The sequence below is a fragment of the Leucopleurus acutus genome (genome assembly GCF_964270905.1).
Source record: "Leucopleurus acutus genome assembly, chromosome: 6".
Classification (NCBI taxonomy): domain Eukaryota; kingdom Metazoa; phylum Chordata; class Mammalia; order Artiodactyla; family Delphinidae; genus Leucopleurus; species Leucopleurus acutus.
In genome coordinates, this window is record NC_139149.1 from 19,244,746 (window position 1) to 19,264,551 (window position 19,806).

The 19,806-nt window shown below is 40.9% G+C and overlaps 1 protein-coding gene across 1 annotated transcript in view; it reads right to left on the reverse strand.

Annotated features, from left to right (window-relative positions):
• NCKAP5 (NCK associated protein 5) overlaps positions 1-19,806 on the reverse strand; it is a 971,312-nt gene that overhangs the window by 298,808 nt on the left and 652,698 nt on the right. The window contains exon 7 of the mRNA XM_082840997.1: positions 1,450-1,599. Coding sequence (XP_082697123.1) covers positions 1,450-1,599 — 150 coding nt within the window. The remainder of the gene's footprint in view (positions 1-1,449; positions 1,600-19,806) is intronic.

Here is a 19,806-nt window from a genome sequence, read left to right on the forward strand (position 1 = left end):
AGTGTGAGAACCTTTGGGGAAACAGGGGTGATTACTGGCCCTTTGCTGAAAAGGAACCATCAGCGGTTCCCTAAATTGACCTCTCTTCTGCCCCATATGTGACATAACGCACTTAAGTCACTCCTGTGTAGAGCAGCTGAAGTTTTTCATTCATAGTTCTTATATTAATCATTGCATTCAGATAAATGGGGGGAAAATCATGTAAGGAAAGGCAGGAGCCTTGGAGTAGGAGGATAGAAAAGACCATATGCAGGCACTGCTGCACAAATATTAACTCACTTAACCCTCAATACTTCTCTGGAAGGAAAGTTACTATTATCATCCCCAGTTTTGCATTTGAGGAAACAGACACACAGAGAGCCTAATTAATTTGCCTAAGGTTTCAAAACTAGAAAAGAATAGAACTGAGATTCAAACCCAACTCCAAAGTGCATAATCTTACTTATTTTGCTTCACTATTGCTGAGGAAATTAAGTAAAAATGGCATGCACCTACAGACAAGGTGGTAGGTTAGGGTTAGGGTCAGGATTGCAGAAACCAACTGCAGAAAACAAAATCTCTCGAGCTCTTATTTCTTCACATTACTGCAGGAAGTTTCAGGATTCTATAGACACTATGGAAGAACTACATTTTTAGATACTGGCTGACGGTCCCTTGTGCCTAGTTTAAGAAAAGGTGGGCTTACCATAGTCCTTGCTTAAAAATGATTACGTCCCAGTTCTATATGCAAACAGAACATTTATTGCAAGTAGGAAAAGCCAACTCATGGAAAAAGGCATCTTTCAGCATGTGAACTAATAACTGAAATGCCCTTTGAGGACTGCTATAAATATTCAGGAATTAACACTCTAAGTGATGTCAAATGCCACTAAGTAATAGACCAGAGTTTTCAACTGTTTTGGAGGACTACAGTGGTTGAAAACCCTCCTTAAAGCACCCCTTAGCTCAACTTCACCTCTATTTTTATATGTCTTACATGGTGTACTTCTGCACAAGCTTTTTTGTTCTTTGAAGAAATAGCTCTACTGCTTAAAATTATTTCTCTTACAATTCCCCTTACATAGTATTCAATATTTTATTCATTCACTTATTTGATCATTAGGCATTGGGAAACAAAGCGAAATATCACATAGCCCTTCCCTCAAGGAACTTGCAATTTTAGGGAAACTGATCCAGTTTGAGGGTCAAACTGAAAGTGAAATGAATTACTGATCTATGCACTTTTTTAAGGCAGTACAATCATAGTCACTAGGCCAAGACTCTTTCAGGGTCACAAATTTTAACCCTGTGCTCATCATTGACAAAGGCATCCCAATGGGAGCTACTAGATCCTATTAGTCTGGGAGAACTAAGAAAGGAAGATTTATATTTACTCAAAAGTGGGGCCAATACAAGAAGCAGAACACGGTTATTTTTCTGTAAATGTGTAAAAATGGTTCCATTTCTTACCTCTAGAGCCTTCAATCTTTCTAACAGCAATTTGGTCTTTTCTTTCCCCTCATCTGCACTGCTGCCTTCACTCCTTGAATCCTCATCTACCACCATGTGACGGTCTTCCAAAGCTTCCTTGTGTTTTCTCTCTTCCTCTGACAGTTTTTCCTGAAGCAAGAAAGAATTGTTGTTTTCAATAATCTCCACTGAAAAATAAGCAAGAGTTTAAGGTTGAGAAGTTTGGAACCTCCCTACTCTTTCTGCATTCTTTCCGGGGCTGAGGTAGAGAAGGTTTTGCTAAACAAATTCTGAGTGGGGCTTATATTAGTAAACACAGTAGATAATTTTAATGAATCTTGGTGGGACAAGGCATTGAGTCACCACCACTGAATGCACACGTCCTCTGCTCTGCTGGAGAAGTGACCGAGCCCATAAAAACGGTAGGTGGAGTCATGTGGTTAATCCATTTTTATATGCAGCATGAAATTCAGCTGTGCTCTAAACTGGGGAAAAATAAGTCAACCTTGATACCTTGACTTGTGAACAGCTTAGCTCCTATAATAAGATCATCAAAGTCACTGGACATGCAACCATTCAATTAAGGGAAAAGAAAATATCACAAAATATTGAAATGATAATGATTTCAGAATTCTAAGCTGAAACCATTTAGCTCCTTTGGCTCACTAATAACATGGCTCTTCAGGGCCCTATAGTCCCCTTTCTAACACTCCAGGATTTGTACTATAGCCTTGAGGCAGATGTAAAATGTTATCTTTTCCCTCCCTGCTTGCTGGAGGTTCCTCACTCAACCTTGTCTCTGGCAGCTCTTTGGAAGTTGAGAAGTATTAATTTGAGCCTCACAATTGGCTCTTGTTTTCAAGGGAAAAAGAAATGTCAAGAGCCTATCACATGAAAATAAAATTTCATCCACTTTTGTACATACATCAAGATACCGTGCCACAGAATCAGGTGACATCATTCCATCACACTTTTTAATTCTAACCACAATGCTGCAGAAATCTTTGTATTAAAAACAGCTGGTTGGCAACCACGTGGGCTAAACTGGATTATCAATGGTGAGAGGCTTCTTTATATTTACCATTAAACTAAGATCATCTGCAAATACAGAAGCACGAAAAATATGATTCTTAACCTTTAAGCACTTAAAAAATCTACTGAGAAAAGAATAGCGTAAGTGGGAAAAAAAACCCAGGTTTTCAAACTGTGTTCACAAAAGTACTTTGGAAGTCCTGAAATTATTTAACTTATTTTTTGAAAATAAGTTATGAAGTAAAAACGTCAACGTATATGTACACATATATAAGTATACATGTGTATGTATAGATATATAAAACACTGGAGACTACATAGAAACTTGACCCAACTTAATCTGTACAGACAAACAGGTGTTAATCTGTTTCCTACAGATTTCAAGATAAGTTTCCATTTCTTTATAAGAATGTGCAACTGACTAGGCAGGTGATAGCTCTTTATGAAATCAGGCCTGGGCAAGTCCACATACAATGTACAGGTGTGTTCACTTCTGCAGCAGGTGTAAGTTCAGCCCAGATTCAGGCTCAGCAAGTTTAATGTGCAGATCCTCAGGCTGGGACAAATATCCAGGTTATGACTGTATTTTTACAGCTTTGATGCTTTAAGGTTTGTTCACTCAGCAGACTTTCATTTCCATGGTAAGAAACTTGAAATTGGCAGAGTTACCAACACAATTTTGAAATAAAGAGGTCCTTCTACTTCTCTTTCAAGATTTGGGATCACTGTAATTAAACACTAACTTGGGACTGTAAAGCAAGCTTTTAAAAAATATCACCTAGGGAGGGACCTTCAAGATGGCAGAGGAGTAAGACACGGAGATCACCTTCCTCCCCACAAATACATCAAAATACATCTACAAGTGGAATAACTCCTACAGAACACCTACTGAATGCAGGCATAAGACCTCAGACCTCCCAAAAGGCAAGAAACTTCCCACGTAACTGGGTAGGGCAAAAGAAAAAAGAATAAACAGAGACAAAAGAATAGGGACGGGACCTGCACCAGTGGGAGGGAGCTGTGAAGGAGGAAAGGTTTCCACACACTAGGAAGCCCCTTCGCAGGCGGAGACTGTGGGTGGCGGGGGAGCTTCGGAGCCGGAGAGCGCAGCCACAGGGGTGCAGAGGGCAGAGCGGAGAGATTCCCGCACAGAGGATCGGTGCCGACCGGCACTCACCAGCCCGAGAGGCTTGTCTGCTCACGGGCCAGGGCGGGCGGGGCTGAGGCTCGGGCTTCTGTCGGAGCGCAGGGAGAGGACTAGGGTTGGCTGCGTGAACACAGCCTGAAAGGGTCTAGTGAGGCACGGCTAGCCGGGAGGGAGTCTGGGAAAAAGTCTGGAGCTGCCAAAGAGGCAAAAGACCATTGTTTCGGGGTGTGCGAGGAGAGGGGATTCAGAGCACCACCTAAATGAGCTCCAGAGACAGGCTCGAGTCGCAGCTATCAGCACAGACACCACAGACAGGCATGACACGCTAAGGCTGCTTCTGCAGCCACCAAGAAGCCTATGTGCGAGCACAGGTCACTATCCACCACCTCCCCTCCTGGGAGCCTGTGCAGCCCGCCACTGCCAGGGTCCCGTGATCCAGGAACAACTTCCCTGGGAGACCACACGGCACCTCAGGCTGGTGCAACATCACGCCGGCCTCTGCCACCGCAGGCTCGCCCTGCATCCGCACCCCTCTCTCCCCCCGGCCTGAGTGAGCCAGAGCCCCCGAATCAGCGGCTCCTTTAACCCCGTCCTGTCTGGGCGAAGAACAGATGCCCTCAGGCGACCTACATGCAGAGCCGGGGCCAAATCCAAAGCTGAATCCCAGGAGCTGTGCGAACAAAGAAGAGAAAGGGAAATCTCTCCCAGCAGCCTCAGGAGCAGCGGATTAAAGCTCCACAATCAACCTGATGTACCCTGCATCTGTGGAATACCTGAATAGACAACGAATCATCCCAAAATTGAGGCGGTGGACTTTGGGAGCAACTATAGACTTGGGGTTTGCTTTCTGCATCTAATTTGTTTCTGGTTTTATGCTTATCTTAGTTTAGTATTTAAAGCTTATTATCATTGGTAGATTTGTTTATTGATTTGGTTGCTCTATTCCTTTTTTTAAATATATATATTTTTCCTTTTTCTCTTTTCCTGAGTGTGTATGTGTATGCTTCTTTCTGTGATGCCGTCTGTATAGCTTTGCTTTTACAATTTGTCCTAGGCTTCTGTCTGTCCGTTTTTTTTGTTTGTTTTTGTATAGTTTTTAGTGCTTGTTATTATTGCTGGATTTGTTTTTAGGTCTGGCTGCTCTCTTCTTTCTTTTTCTTATTAACTTTTTAAATTTTTAAAAATATATTTTTAAATTTTTTATTTTAATAACTATTTTCTGTTCCTTCTTCCTCCCTCCCACCTTCCCTCCCTCCCTCCATCCCTCCCTCTCTCTCTCTCTCTCTCTTTCTCTCTTTCTTTCTTTCTCCCTTTTCTTCTGAACCATGTGGCTGACAGGGTCGTGGTGCTCCGGCCGGGTGTCAGGCCTGTGCCTCTGAGGTGGGGGAACCGAGTTCAGGACATTGGTCCACCAGAGACCTCCCGGCTCCAAGTAATATCAAATGCCGAAAGCTCTCCCAGAGATCTCCATCTCAACGCTGACCCAGCTCCACTCAATGATCAGCAAGCTACACTGCTAGACATCCTATGCCAAACAACAAGCAAAAGAGGAACACAACCCCACCCATTAGCAGAGAGGCTGCCTAAAATCATAAGGTCACAGACGCCCCCAAACACAAAACCGGATGCAGTCCTGCCTACGAGAAAGACAAGATCCAGCCTCATCCACCAGAACACAGGCACTACTCCCCTCCACCAGGAAACTTACACAACCCACTGAACCAACCTTAGCCACTGTGGGCAGACACCAAAAACAACAGGAACTATGAACCTGCAGCCTGCGAAAGGGAGACCCCAAACACATTAAGTTAAGCAAAATGAGAAAATGGAGAAATACACAGCAGATTAAGGATCAAGGTAAAAACACACCAGACCAAACAAATGAAGAGGAAATTGGCAGTCTACCTAAAAAGAACTGAGTAATTTTAGTAAAGATGATTCAAAATCTTGGAAATAGAATGGAGAAAATTCAAGAAGCATTTAACAAGGACCTAGAAGAACTAAAGAGCAAACAAACAATGATGAACAACACAATAAATGAAATATAAAATTCTCTAGAAGGAATCAATAGCAGAATAACTAAGGCAGAAGAACATATAAGTGACCTGGAAGATAAAATAATGGAAATAACTACGGCAGAGCAGAATAAAGAAAAAAGAATGAAAAGAATTGAGGACAGTCTCAGAGACCTCTGGGACAACATTAAATGCAACAACATTCAAATTACAGGGGTCGCAGAAGAAGAAGAAAAAAAGAAAGGGTCTGAGAAAATATTTGAAGAGATTATAGTTGAAAACTTCCCTAATATGGGAAAGGAAATAGTCAATCAAGTCCAGGAAGTGCAGAGAGTCCCATATAGGATAAATCCGATGAGAAACACGCCAAGACACATATTAATCAAACTATCAACAACAAAATACAAAGACAAAATATTAAAAGCAGCAAGGGAAAAGCAACAAATAACATACCAGGGAATCTCCATAAGGTTAACAGCTGATCTTTCAGCAGAAGCTCTGCAAGCCAGAAGGAAGTAGCAGGACATATTTAAGTGATGAAAGGGAAAAACCTACAACCAAGATTACTCTGCCCAGCACGGATCTCTTTCAGATTCGATGGAGAAATTAAAACCTTTACAGACAAGCAAAAGTGAAGAGAATTCAGCACCACCAAACCAGCTTTACAAGAAATGCTAAAGGAACTTCTCTAGGCAGGAAACAAAAGAGAAGGAAAAGCCCTACAATAACAAATCCAAAACAATTAAGAAAATGGTATCAGGAACATATATATCGATAACTACCTTAAATGTAAATGGATTAAATGCTCCAACCAAAGACACAGACTGGTTGAATGGAAACAAAATCAAGACCTGTATATATGCTGTCTATAAGAGACCCACTTCAGACCAGGGACACATACAGCCTGAAAGTGAGGGGATGGAAAAAGATATTCCATGCAAATGGAAATCAAAAGAAAGCTGGAGTAGCAATTCTCATATCAGACAAAATAGACTTTAAAATAAAGAATGTTACAAGAGACAAAGAAGGACACTACATACTGATCAAGATATCAATCCAAGAAGAAGATATAACAATTGTAAGTATTTATGCACCCAAAATAGGAGCACCTCATTACATAGGGCAAATCCTAACAGCCATAAAAGGGGCAATTGACAATAACACAATCATGATAGGGGACTTTCACACCCCACTTTCACCAATGGACAGATCATCCAAAATGAAAATAAATAAGGAAACACGAGCTTTAAATGATACATTAAACAAGATGGACTTAATTGATATTTATAGGACATTCCATCCAAAAACAACAGAATACACTTTCTTCTCAAGTGGTCATGGAATATTCTCCAGGATAAATTATATACTGGGTCACAAATCAAGCCTTGGTAAATTCAAGAAAACTGAAGTCATACCAAGTAACTTTTCCAACCACACACTATGAGACTAGATGTCAATTACAGGAAAGAATCTGTAAAAAAATAAAAACACATGGAAAATAAACAATACACTACTAAATAACCAAGGGATCACTGAAGAAAACGAAGAGGAAATCAAAAACTACCTAGAAACAAATGACAATGGAGACACGATGACCCAAAACCTATGGGATGCAGCAAAAGCAGTTCTAAGTCAGAAGTTTACAGCAATACAATCCTACCTCAAGAAACAAGAAATATCTCAAATAAACAACCTAACCTTACACCTAATGCAATTAGAGAAAGAAGAACAAAAACCCCCAAATTTAGCAGAAGGAAAGAAATCACAAAGATGAGATTGGAAATAAATGAAAAAGAAAGAAGGAAACGACAGGAAAGATCAATAACATTAAAAGCTGGTTTTTTGAGAAGGTAAACAAAATTGATAATCCATTAGCTAGACTCATCAAGCAAAAAGGGAGAAGACTCAAATCAACAGAATTAGAATGAAAAAGGAGGAGTAGCAACTGACACTGCAGAAATACAAAGGATCATGAGAGACTATTACAAGCAATTATATGCCAATAAAATGGACAACCTGGAAGAAATGGACAAATTCTTAGAAAAACACAACCTTCCAAGACTGAACCAGAAAAAATACAAAATATAAACAGACCAATCACAAGCACTGAAATTGAGACTGTGATTAAAAATCTTCCAACCAACAAAAGCCCAGGACCAGATGGTTTTACAGGTGAATTCTATCAAACATTTAGAGAAGGGGCTTCCCTGGTGGCGCAGGGGTTGAGAATCCGCCTGCCGATGCAGGAGACACGGGTTTGTGCCCCGGTCCGGGAAGATCCCACATGCTGTGGAGCGGCTGGGCCCGTGGGCCATGGCCGCTGAGCCTGCACGTCTGGAGCCTGTGCTCCGCAGCGGGAGAGGCCACAACAGTAAGAGGCCTGCATACCACAAACAAAACAAAACAAAACAAAACAAAACAAAAACATTTAGAGAAGAGCTTAACACCTATCCTTCTCAAATTCTTCCAGAATATAGCAGAGGGATGAACTCTCCCAAACACATTCTATGAGGCCACCATCACCCTAATAACAAAACCAGACAAAGATGTTACAAAGAAAGAAAACAACAGGCCAATATCACTGATGAACATAGATGCAAAACTACTCAACAAAATAATAGCAAACAGAATCCAACAACACATTAAAAGGATCACACACCATGATCAAGTGGGGTTTATCCCAGGAATGCAAGGATTCTTCAATATATGCAAATCAATCAATGTGATAAAACATATTAACAAACTGAAGGACAAAAACCATGTGATAATCTCAACAGATGCAGAAAAAGCTTTTGACAAAATTCAATACCCATTTATGATAAAAACCCTCCAGAAAGTAGGCACAGAGGGAACTTACTCAACATAATAAAGCCCATATATGACAAACCCACAGCCAACATCATTCTCAATGGTGACAAACTGAAACCATTTCCACTAAGATCAGGAACAAGACAAGGTTGCCCACTCTCACCACTATTATTCAACAAGTTTTGGAAGATTTAGCTACAGCAATTAGAGAAGAAAAAGAAATAAAAGGAATCCAAATCGGAAAAGAAGTAAAGCTGTCCGTGTTTGCAGATGACATGACACTATACATAGAGAATCCTAAAGAAGCTACCAGAAAACTACTAGAACTAATCAATGAATTTGGTAAAGTAGCAGGATACAAAATTAATGCACAGAAATCTCTTGCATTCCTATACACTGATGAAAAATCTGAAACAGAAATTAAGGAAACACTCCCATTTACCATTGCAACAAAAAGAATAAAATACCTAGTAATCAACCTACCTAAGGAGACAAAAGACCTGTATGCAGAAAACTATAAGACACTGATGAAAGAAATTAAAGATGATACAAACAGATGGAAAGATATACCATGTATTTGGATTGGAAGAATCAACATTGTGAAAATGACTCTACTTCCCAAAGCCATCTACAGATTCAATGCAATCCCTACCAAACTACCAATGGCATTTTTCACAGAACGAGAACAAAAAATTTCCAAGAAATCTGTATGGGGCTTCCCTGGTGGCGCAGTGGTTGAGAGTCCACCTGCCGATGCAGGGGACACGGGTTCGTGCCCCGGTCCAGGAAGATCCCACATGCCGCGGAGTGGCTAGGCCCGTGAGCCATGGCTGCTGAGCCTGTGCATCCGGAGCCTGTGCTCTGCAATGGGAGAAGCCACAACAGTGAGAGGCCTGCGTACCGCAAAAACAAACAAACAAACAAAAAACAACTGTATGAAACACAAAAGACCCCGAATAGTCAAAGCAAACTTGAGAAAGAAAAACAGAGCTGGAGGGATCAGTCTCCCAGACGTCAGACTATGCTGAAAAGCTATAGTAATCAAGACAGTATGGTGCTGGCACAAAAACAGCAATATAGATCAATGGAACAGGATAGAAAGCCCAGAGATAATCCCTCGCACATATGGTCACCTTATCTTTGATAAAAGAGGCAAGAATATACAATGGAGAAAAGACAGCCTCTTCAATAAGTGGTGCTGGGAAACCTGGACAGCTACATGTAAAAGAATGAAATTAGAACACTCCCTACAACCATACACAAAAATAAACTCAAAGTGAATTAAAGACCTAAACGTAAGGCCAGACACTATCAAACTCTTAGAGGAAAACATAGGCAGAACACTCTATGACATACATCCCAGCAAGATCCTTTTTGACCCACCTCCTAGAGAAATGCAAATAAAAACAAAAATAAACAAATGGGACCTAAGGAAACTTCAAAGCTTTTGCACAGCAAAGGAAACCATAAACAAGATGAAAAGATAACCCTCAGAATGGGAGAAAATATTTGCAAATGAAGCAACTGACAAAGGATTAATCTCCAAAATATACAAGCAGCTCATGCAGCTCAGTATCAAAAAAACAAACAACCCAATCCAAAATGGGCAGAAGACCTAAATAGACATTTCTCCAAAGAAGATATACAGACTGCCAGCAAACACATGAAAGAATGCTCAAAATCACTAATCATTAGAGAAATGCAAATTAAAACTACAATGAGGTATAACCTCCCACCAGTGCGAATGGCCATCATCAAAAAATCTACAAATAGTAAATGCTGGAGAGGGTGTGGAGAAAAGGGAACCCTCTTGCACTGTTGGTGGGGATGTAAATTGATACAGCCACTATGGAGGTTCCTTAAAAAACTAAAAATAGAACTACCACACGATCCAGCAATCCCACTACTGGGCATATACCTGGAGAAAAACATAATTCAAAAAGAGTCATGTATCACAGTATTGATTGCAGCACTATTTACAATAGCCAGGATATGGAAGCAACCTAAGTGTCCATCAACAGATGAATGGATAAAGAAGATGTGGCACATATATACAATGGAATATTACTCAGCCACAAAAAGAAATGAAATTGAGTTATTTGTAGTGAGGTGTATGGATCTAGAGACTGTCATACAGAGTGAAGTAAGTCAGAAAGAGTAAAACAAATACCCTATGCTAACGCATATATATGGAATCTAAAAAAAGAAAAAAAAAGTGGTTCTGAAGAACCTAGGAGCAGGACAGCAATAAAGACGCAGATGTAGAGAATGGACTGAGCATACAGGGAGGGGGAAGGGGGAAGGCGAAGCTGGGACGAAGTGAGAGAGTGGCATGGACATATATACACTACCAAATGTAAAATAGATAGCTAGTGGGAAGCAGCCGCATAGCACAGGGAGATCAGCTCGGTGCTTTGTGACCACCTAGAGGGGTGGGATTGGTGGGTTGGAGGGAGACGCAAAAGGGAGGAGATATGGGGATATATGTATACGTATAGCTGATTCACTTTGTTATAAAGCAGAAACTAACACACCATTGTAAAGCAATTATTCTCCAATAAAGGTGTTAAAAATATCATCTACCTCTATTTTTGTATATATATGTGTGTGTGTGTGTATGTGTGTGTGTGTGTGTGTGTATATATATACACACACACACACACACACACATATATATAGATCCTGAAATAATTAGGATCCTGTAGCTAATTAAATCAAACAAACAAAGAAAAGCCACTGGTGTCATCAACTGAAAGCCAAAAGCCTTTGGAATATAGCAACCGGATTCCAGATCTACCATTTATCAGCTTGGCAAATAATCTTGGGCAAACTACTTAATTTCAGTAACTCTTGGGTTCTTTGTCTCCTAAATCCGTAAATGAGGCTAACAGCCACATATATAATATACTCACATCTGCAGTCAATTCTCATTATTCACAGTGTGTTCTATAAAGTTGTCATGAGCACTGGATTAACAAATACTGAATCATTGTTCCTAGGGGAAGTATAGGGTTAGGTTTCTGGAGGCCTCTGGTTGCAACAGTTTCATCATTAATCAATACATAATCTTGTTTTATGAGTGTTTCTATTTAAAGACACCTTGTTTAATATATATTGTTGATTAATTAGCACTGAACTAACCGCCAACGGCACTATAACTCATGCTTGAACAAAGCTTATCTAACACCCATTTTCTCCACAAGGCACAGCACAGACCGCTTGCACTTAGGAACACTAGACAGTACTTCACACTATGCCTGGGGGCCACCTTCAACAGTAAGACCGCTCACAAAAAGCATAAAACGTAAAAAAGTGTCACTAAATAGAGCACAAAAAGGACACATTTCCAGTAGAAATGAAGAGCTTAAAAAAGAAGGCGGGGCGTTGCTTTGGTTGACCTAAGCTGGGACCACAGGTGTCGGATGACTTAAAAGTTTTCACTCCTCTGTGAATGTCCATGAATGACCATGAAAGCTCTGCAGGGCTTGATTTCGGGATTGCAAATCAATTTTAGGGAGTGACTTCACAAAGTCCGAAAGTAATGAGGATAGGCAGTACTTATGCACACATGCACATTCCACTGTCTAGGCACAGTGCCTGAATATTATTATATGAAGGAACTGGATGCAATTCAATATAGTATAGATTATATATGAGTGTGTAGGTTACATAAAATGTAAGGGTCACTTTACATAATTGAAGAAAGGGTGATCAGTGATGACTGGGAGGTGTAATTTCATGGAAACGGAACATGACTTATGTTTTGGTGGAGTGATTCCACTTGAATGGTTAGAGAGGCATAGGATGGGATTTTTGGTCAAAGAGAAAACTGTAACAAAGGCCCCTGTGAGGAATACATTTTGTCCTTATTGGTTCATGAGGAAACCAGTTTGATTCTATTGCAAGAAACACTGAGAGGTAGTTGAGTAATAGAATTGGAGAGTAGAAGAAAGGGTTCTTGGAAATGAGAAAGAAACATTCAGATATCATTCATTAATTCATTTATTTATCCTACAAATGTTTATCAGATGCAAACTATTGGCCATCCGATGGTCTAGGTGCTGGAGGTATGGCAAACAAGACAAAGTTCCTGTACTCTTTGAATGTGTATTCTAACTGTGGGAAACATGACAAACTCCAAGTCAAATCAGTAAGTTATATAATTGTAACCAGTGGTATGTTTACGGACAGTATGAGATGTGACATTGGTGTAAGGCATGTCTGAGGAGGTGGCCATTTAAGCTGAGACCACATAATGGGAATGGGAAGGAAGCAGCCATGCAATGGTCTGGGACAAAAACATTCCAAACAGAAGAAATAATAAAGCAAGTACTGAGTGGCAGTGCTAAGCCTGCCTTGCTGACCAGCTGAGGGAGAGTCCGTGTGAAGGAGCATATAGGGACTCTAAGAGTAAGAACAGCAGGAAATGAGATCAGAGAGAGAGCTGGACCATAGGGGGGTCTTGCAAGGCATGGAAAGGGCTTTGGGTTCTATTTTAAGTAAAGAGGAATTGGAGGCTAAGTAGGGGAGCGATAGGTTATGATTTACATTTTAGAAACAGCATCCTGACTGTTACAATGGAGAGTGGGCTGAGTAGGGAAGGAGCCAGGAGATCAGCTGGGAGGGTTTTCTATCAGAAGGAATAAAAATTATGAATACTCTGAAAGTATGGAATAAGGCCTTACCAAAAGCAGTTCTCATACTGGATGGTAGGTCAGGTGCACTTTTGCTCCTTGCTGGGCAAATCAATAGACCTTTTCAGTCCTCAGTTTCCCCCAGATGTAAAATGTCATGGTTGGACTAAATGTCCCTTGCAATATTAAGGTTCTAAGAATTCAATTACTCAAGACACAATTTTCAGGAAGGAAATGTTATCAATATGTTCAATGGTAACAGAAATGACAAGAGAACACAAAAAGGACCTCTACATTTTGTAAAAAGAAGGTTGTTAGTGGGGACTTGAGAGCTATTTGACTCAAGTGTGATGGTGATACCCAAATTGTCAGTGGTTATGCAAAAAGTGAAAAGAGAAAATAGAAGTAATTTTCTTAGATGCTTATTTGAAAGAGTGGCAGCGAAGGGAAGGAAATGTAAAGAACTACAGCCAAAGGGCACTGAAGAGACAAGTGGAAGCCTTGTTTTCGAGATACAGACAACTGAGTTGTTTGAAGAACTAAAGAGAACAGGTAGCACCAGAGATGGCAGCAAAGGTGGTATGAAGGTAGGAAGGGGTCTCCCAAGCAGAGAAGGCAGAGGATGAAGGGCTTTGATGGAAAAGTCAAGGCTTTTTGAATGTGGTTCCCTGCAAAATATCACTTCACAGCTTAATTTCCCAGTTAGTATTGCTAAGTCATTAGTTAGTGTCTAGCTTGGGTTCTTAAAGAACAAAGAGTTGAGTGCATGTAGTTCATTTGAGGAGTGCAGAAAACAGGAGTAAGGAATTGACTCAGAGAAGGGAGCCACTGAAGAGCACGCTACTAAGCAATTGAAGTGAAGTCCACGGGAATCTCAGGGAAATGAAGCAGAACACAGGCCTCAGAATCATCCCACCCCAGGGGTGAAGGCGTTGGGACATTAATGCACCGACCTGTAAGAATCAATAATTGGGGGCAGCTCCTGGGGTGTCAGTTTCCAGCCTGCCACAGGCAATGAGGTTTTTTAAAAATACTTCTCACATAAAAGTGCCCTTCAACACAGACACTGATAGCTAGAAATCGTGGGGGCACTCTTGATGGTTCTGAGGTATGCGCAGAGTGCCACCAATGTCCTCTACAGGTGGAGAGGAGGCTCGTGACTGCTCTGAAGGGACACTGCCCAGGAAAGAAAGCCATATCTGTACACTGCTCAGGCCAGTCATTGACCTGAAAGCACATTTCATTGTGTTCTAATTCTAAAATGCCCTAAAGCAAATCCAGTAAGTACTGCAGAGTTATCCATCTTATCCTTTTCTTTACTCTTGTCTCTTTATCATCACTTCCCAATGAGAGTGTTAGAGTATAATGTAATATTGAGAAAGAGGACAAATGGAAAGGACATATTTTAAGTAAGTAGATGAGCAAAAGAGGAAAATAAGTGGAAACAAAGAGGTAGAAGGGAAAGGGAGATTTGGAAGAGCTGGAAATATGGCTACACCCTACTGACGGATCACTACTGTGGATTTCAGAAAGGACACCTGTTCAATTTATATTATACTCAAAAAGCATGCCCATAGATTTAAAAATTAAGCACACGTATTCTGTCTACACATAAACAACCCATTTCAATCGGAAATTTTAGTTCCTTTGCTAATGGATCACTGGTGATTTACCTAGTAAAAAGAGAGCAAGACAGAGCTCAGAAACATACGATTTTAAATAAAACATATTCTTCATATAAACCTCTAAGAGAGAAACAAGACAAACGAGCCAAGTCCACTCCTGAGGATGCCAAACTGTGACAAGAATAAGTTGATGCCAGAGACGACCTGTTTTCATGTTTCAGTTCTTTATGGACTTTAATCAACAATGAGTTCTATAAAAGTGAGGCCATCACACAAACAACTTTCACTCCCCACAACTTTCATATATGGTTGAGACCATAAGCTTGTTGCCCTCAACAAATACCAGCCGGTATGCAGGAAGCTAGAGATTAGAAGTTCAGTTAGTATCCAAGGGTTTAAATCAAACTTTGCCTTGTCGGTACATAAAGCAATCCTTGGAGCTATAAGTTTCTCTAGGTGGTTACCAGGGCAATGGTTCACCTTTGGGGGAGCCCTCATCTCTTGTTCTCAAGTGGTCAGCATCATCAGGCCTATGTATAATAATACCGATCAACACAAAGCTCTGGGTTGCATCAGTTCAGCTCAGACAGACAACAGTCCAGGGGGTTCAGTTACTCCAAAGAGCAGGCAGGATAGCCCCTCACTGATGGACAGCGACTGTTCAGTCAAAAACATTATGCAGGAAAGTGATAAGACCCTTTCCCAAAATGTTTCTTATTCATCTTCTGGTCATCAGCTTCCCCCAGCCCAGCACAGTGGGATTCAGGGAAGGTTTCAAGAGGTCACCTTACTTCGTAACTGATTCATTAATGCACCCATCCAACAAATACGTACTGAGCAGCTCCTGAGTGCCAGGCACTGTGGAAGATGCCAGGGGTACAAAGGTGAATAAAAACACATGTGGAGCCTGTTCTTATAGAGCTTACAGTCTTGTGGAAGGAGACAGTAATCAGTATGTCACCAGCAAATGTAAAACAGTACTGTGATGTGTGTTGCGAAGAAGAGTTTCCACGGGCTTCAAAAATCAATACTAGAGGGATACGAGAGAAGTCAGGAAAGCAAATGCCCGTGGTTACCACCATGAGGTCAACCAGGAAGTGACCTTGAGGTGGAAGGATGGGAGGGCAATTCAAAAAGAGTCTGAATAGCTGGGGAGGAAAGTGTATGTATAGCTGGAGAGGAAAGTGAGGCTGGATGGGCTAATGGGGCCAGGCCACAAGTCAAGGAATACTACCTTAACTCTAATGACCATTGACTATTTTCGTGTGTGTGTCTGTGTCTGTGTGTGTGTGTAGGTGGGAGGGGGTTGACATGGTAGGATCTGTATTCCGAAAGAGCTCTCTGGTACAGCGTGGAGGGTGGAATGGAGGGAGGTTAACATAGATGTGGGGAAAGTAAGACGCTACAGCAATAGTCTAAGCACGAGTTGACTCAACCATGATTAAAGCGACAATCTCACGAAACGAGACCTCATACTTTGTAAATTATCTTGTGATTTTGATTCTTTAGTATGCAGTTACTCCAACAATGACAACTAATATTTTCTTAGGTCACTATTGTTCAGGGAGTGGGCCGACAGCCACTGGAAGCAGTTCATGGGGTAAGGGGAGGAAAGAAGTGTTGCTTGTTCAAAACGCAGATACCTTGGCCGACTCCGGCTTCAGTGAATCACAATACCTAGGAGTGGGGTCAGGCATCCGTAATTTTAGAGAGCACCCCAGGTAATTCTAATCTATGCCAAAGTTTAAGAGCCTCCAGACAAAGATCCTCCGATATAGAACACAAGTCATCTTTACTTCAGAGAAACTTTTGAGGTTGCCCATTTGATTTAATTCTTGTAACTAGCATAGAATGTAGAATGAACATATAATTAATCATCTAAACTAATACCTACTGGGGAGTAAAGGCTGTTGTAGCTATGAATAGTATACTGGGACAGAAGGTGTAAGCCAGGGAAACTGGGCATATTCACCATAAATTGCTAAATCCTTCTTCAGTAATAGATGTCAGATGTTGACCTACCATAGAAACTACTCTGTATTAGTGTGATGAGCAACCCTTGGGAAATTTCTATTTGAGTTCGGAGACTCCAGTGCCCACCATGTTATATTGGTTCCTTTTCACAGAAGCAGATGGCATTAATAGCGTGTAACTACTTTCAATGGCTTCCACAGTCACTGACAATAAGGTTCAAAGAGAGGTTCTATGTGTCCAGTATGGGAGGAAAACAACTTCCCTGCTTGGAAAGTCTTCCTAATTTAAAAATAATGCTTGCTTGCCCATTGTTTTTTATAAACAATAGAGAGAAATCTGTCCACCAGTGTCCTAAATGAGGTAGAAAACTGACAACTGGTTGTGACAATGAGCTCATAATTTCTATAATACAAAAAAGTAATAAAAGAAGTTTATTGCCTTCCCCACCCTTCTTTCAGTCCCACCACATGTGTGTGGTTGCCTGGTGCATATACTTGGCCTCAACATGGTGGCCCTGCCATCTTCAACCCCATCACTGGGGGAGTGACACTAGGTCTGAGCCCAGGACTGGGAGGATAATTAAAGAACACAAATTTGGGCAAAGGGAAAAGGCAGTGTGTGTCACATGTGGACCTACTTTGGCCTTTCATTTGATAGGATACAAGGAGGGTCAGCCTCACATGTTTCTTGAGGTCCACCAAGTTCCATCTCACTGTGACCTATTCTTATCCAGGGTGGGAACAGAGACCCATTTTAGTTTTAGAACAAGTAGAAATAAGAAATCTACATTCCAGTCCTAGCTCTGCCACTAACCAGCTGTGTGATTTTAGTCAAGTCACATAACTTCTCTGTCCCTCAATTTCCTCATCTTTGAATAGAATGCACAGAAATAGTCTAACTCAAAGGTCCCTTCTAGCTTTAAATGTCTACAATTTTGATCATCTGTAAAGACTCAATTTAGAAGAATAAGTATTTAAACACTGCTGAAGTTTAGGAATGTAAATACAGAATGCCATTAAGGTTAGAGCTGCCTAGAAGATATCTTGTGTAATAAAATCTTTGTGCTTCTTTTCCAGAGAGTCTGTCTGTCTGTCTTCCTTGGGGAAAAAAAAAAAAGAAACAAAAAAAACTTTTTTTTTTTTCTGTGTACTTCTCTTGGGCCCTCCGATAGATGTCACCTAATCTAACCTTTGCATTTAGCACATTTCATTCCCTGCCTGTAAGAAAGGAAAGGCCTGGTAAGGAACATTAGAATTGTAATTTAGTGAAAGACACTTGTAACACTCATAGGAAATCATGCCCAACATGAGTCCTGTCTGTGAAAAGAGCTTATGGGAGGAATAATTTTAAGTATCTTCTGGTTGCAAGGCTTTAAAAAAAATAAAATTCACTCATCTCTCTATTTTTATTATTTTGAATTCTGATGGCCAACACAAAGCCAGCATATAGAAACACTGCATGTCTGATAACAATAGTTATACTGTGTTCTAGCTCATTCATTCTTTTTCTGACAGAGACTGCCCTTATCTTTTAACACTGAAAAGGAAGGAAGGAAGGAAGGAAGGAAGGAAGGAAGGGAGGGAGGGAGGGAGGGAGGGAGGGAGGGTGGGACAGGGCAGGGGGAGGGGAAGAAAGGGGAAGGGAAGGGAAAGGAAGGGAAGGGATCCCACCTCAAGTACACGTAGCTTTCTAACTTGAAGATGGCAAAATGAAACCACGGGAATATGAAGAGACAACCAACTATCCGACTTTGGAAAGCTAGTCAGTCAAAGAAGTTAGAACAATTTGTTTTTCATTCTGGATATCCAGCCGTGTGCTAAATCCACCTACTAATTCGCTAAAAATGTAAAAGTCTATAATTTAGGACTGATCACATAAGGAAGAGACTTTGGTAGTGTTAGCCTGAAACATTAAGCTCTTTCCAGAACACAAAAGACATGATAAATAGCATCTAATATTTGTGTAACACCTCAGAGTTAAACCAAACCACCTCATATACCCTTTAACACACTCACAGCCACGGGGACATAGGACAAATATTCTGGGCGCCCTTCACAGACAAGAAAACAGGCTCCAATAGGTTACGAGGCATCCTGTTACCAGGTAGTGGCAGAGCCAGAATTTAATTACAGTGTAATTTCGAGTGTCATGCTCTTTCCGCGGACCCAGTTACGTCTCTTGGACTTTCCCAGGCACCCATAGATTCAGCCTTACTGCTAATTCTACCTGAGAATCTGTGCTCTTTATCCAGCCATGAGCCATGCTGCTGACAGCATCTCTCCCCAGGTTCCCTGGCCGTTTCTCCAGGGAGTGGACGATTTTATCAGAGATGTCAGATCCGGCCTCCGATGACTATTAGCACAACAGGTTTAACAAACCACAGCCATTTCCGTAGTTAATGATGATTCAATTAGTTCAAAACATAAACACACACCTACTCCAAGCTAAATGAAAATGTAGAGGCCCGCCGTCTGGCTGACAGCCGCCCCGGTGAGCCCTGGTGACTTCAGCTTCTGCGATTTATTTACTCATGTGTTGTCTGGTGGTGGGAAGGGTGCACAGAATATATTGTCACTTTAGAGAGCACTTCGGCAAATACCATAACAACATTCCCAGGGACCGCTAGCAGCTTTTGTTCAGGACCAAGCATACTAAATTTTAAGGGGGGAAAACTAGCGTCAGATAAATCACAGGGTTTTAAAAGAACATCCCAATTTGTTCACGGTTTGGCGTTACTACTGTCAGGCAAAACATATAAAACTCTTCTTTTTCATCCCTGGATTTGACTTACAAAGTGAACTCGGAACACAGTAAAATCCCCAAGATTAAATGTGTATGATGGATAAGAGAACAAAGTGTTTTCTTTATGTCTCTAATATGAACCACGACCACTGGCGTATCAATTCACATCTACTCCACATTATTCACTCAAAACACTCCTCAGTATTGCCAACTATCTTCCATATTGAACAGCTCTGCTAAGGTACATTAATAAATTTTCAGATGATGCTTTTATTGCCTGTTCCATCTATCAGCAGCATTTATTTCCTTAAAAAAAAAGTTCAATTCCAAAGATTCTTTAAAGGGAAACTCTACTGTGGAATAGGATGAACTATAATTTT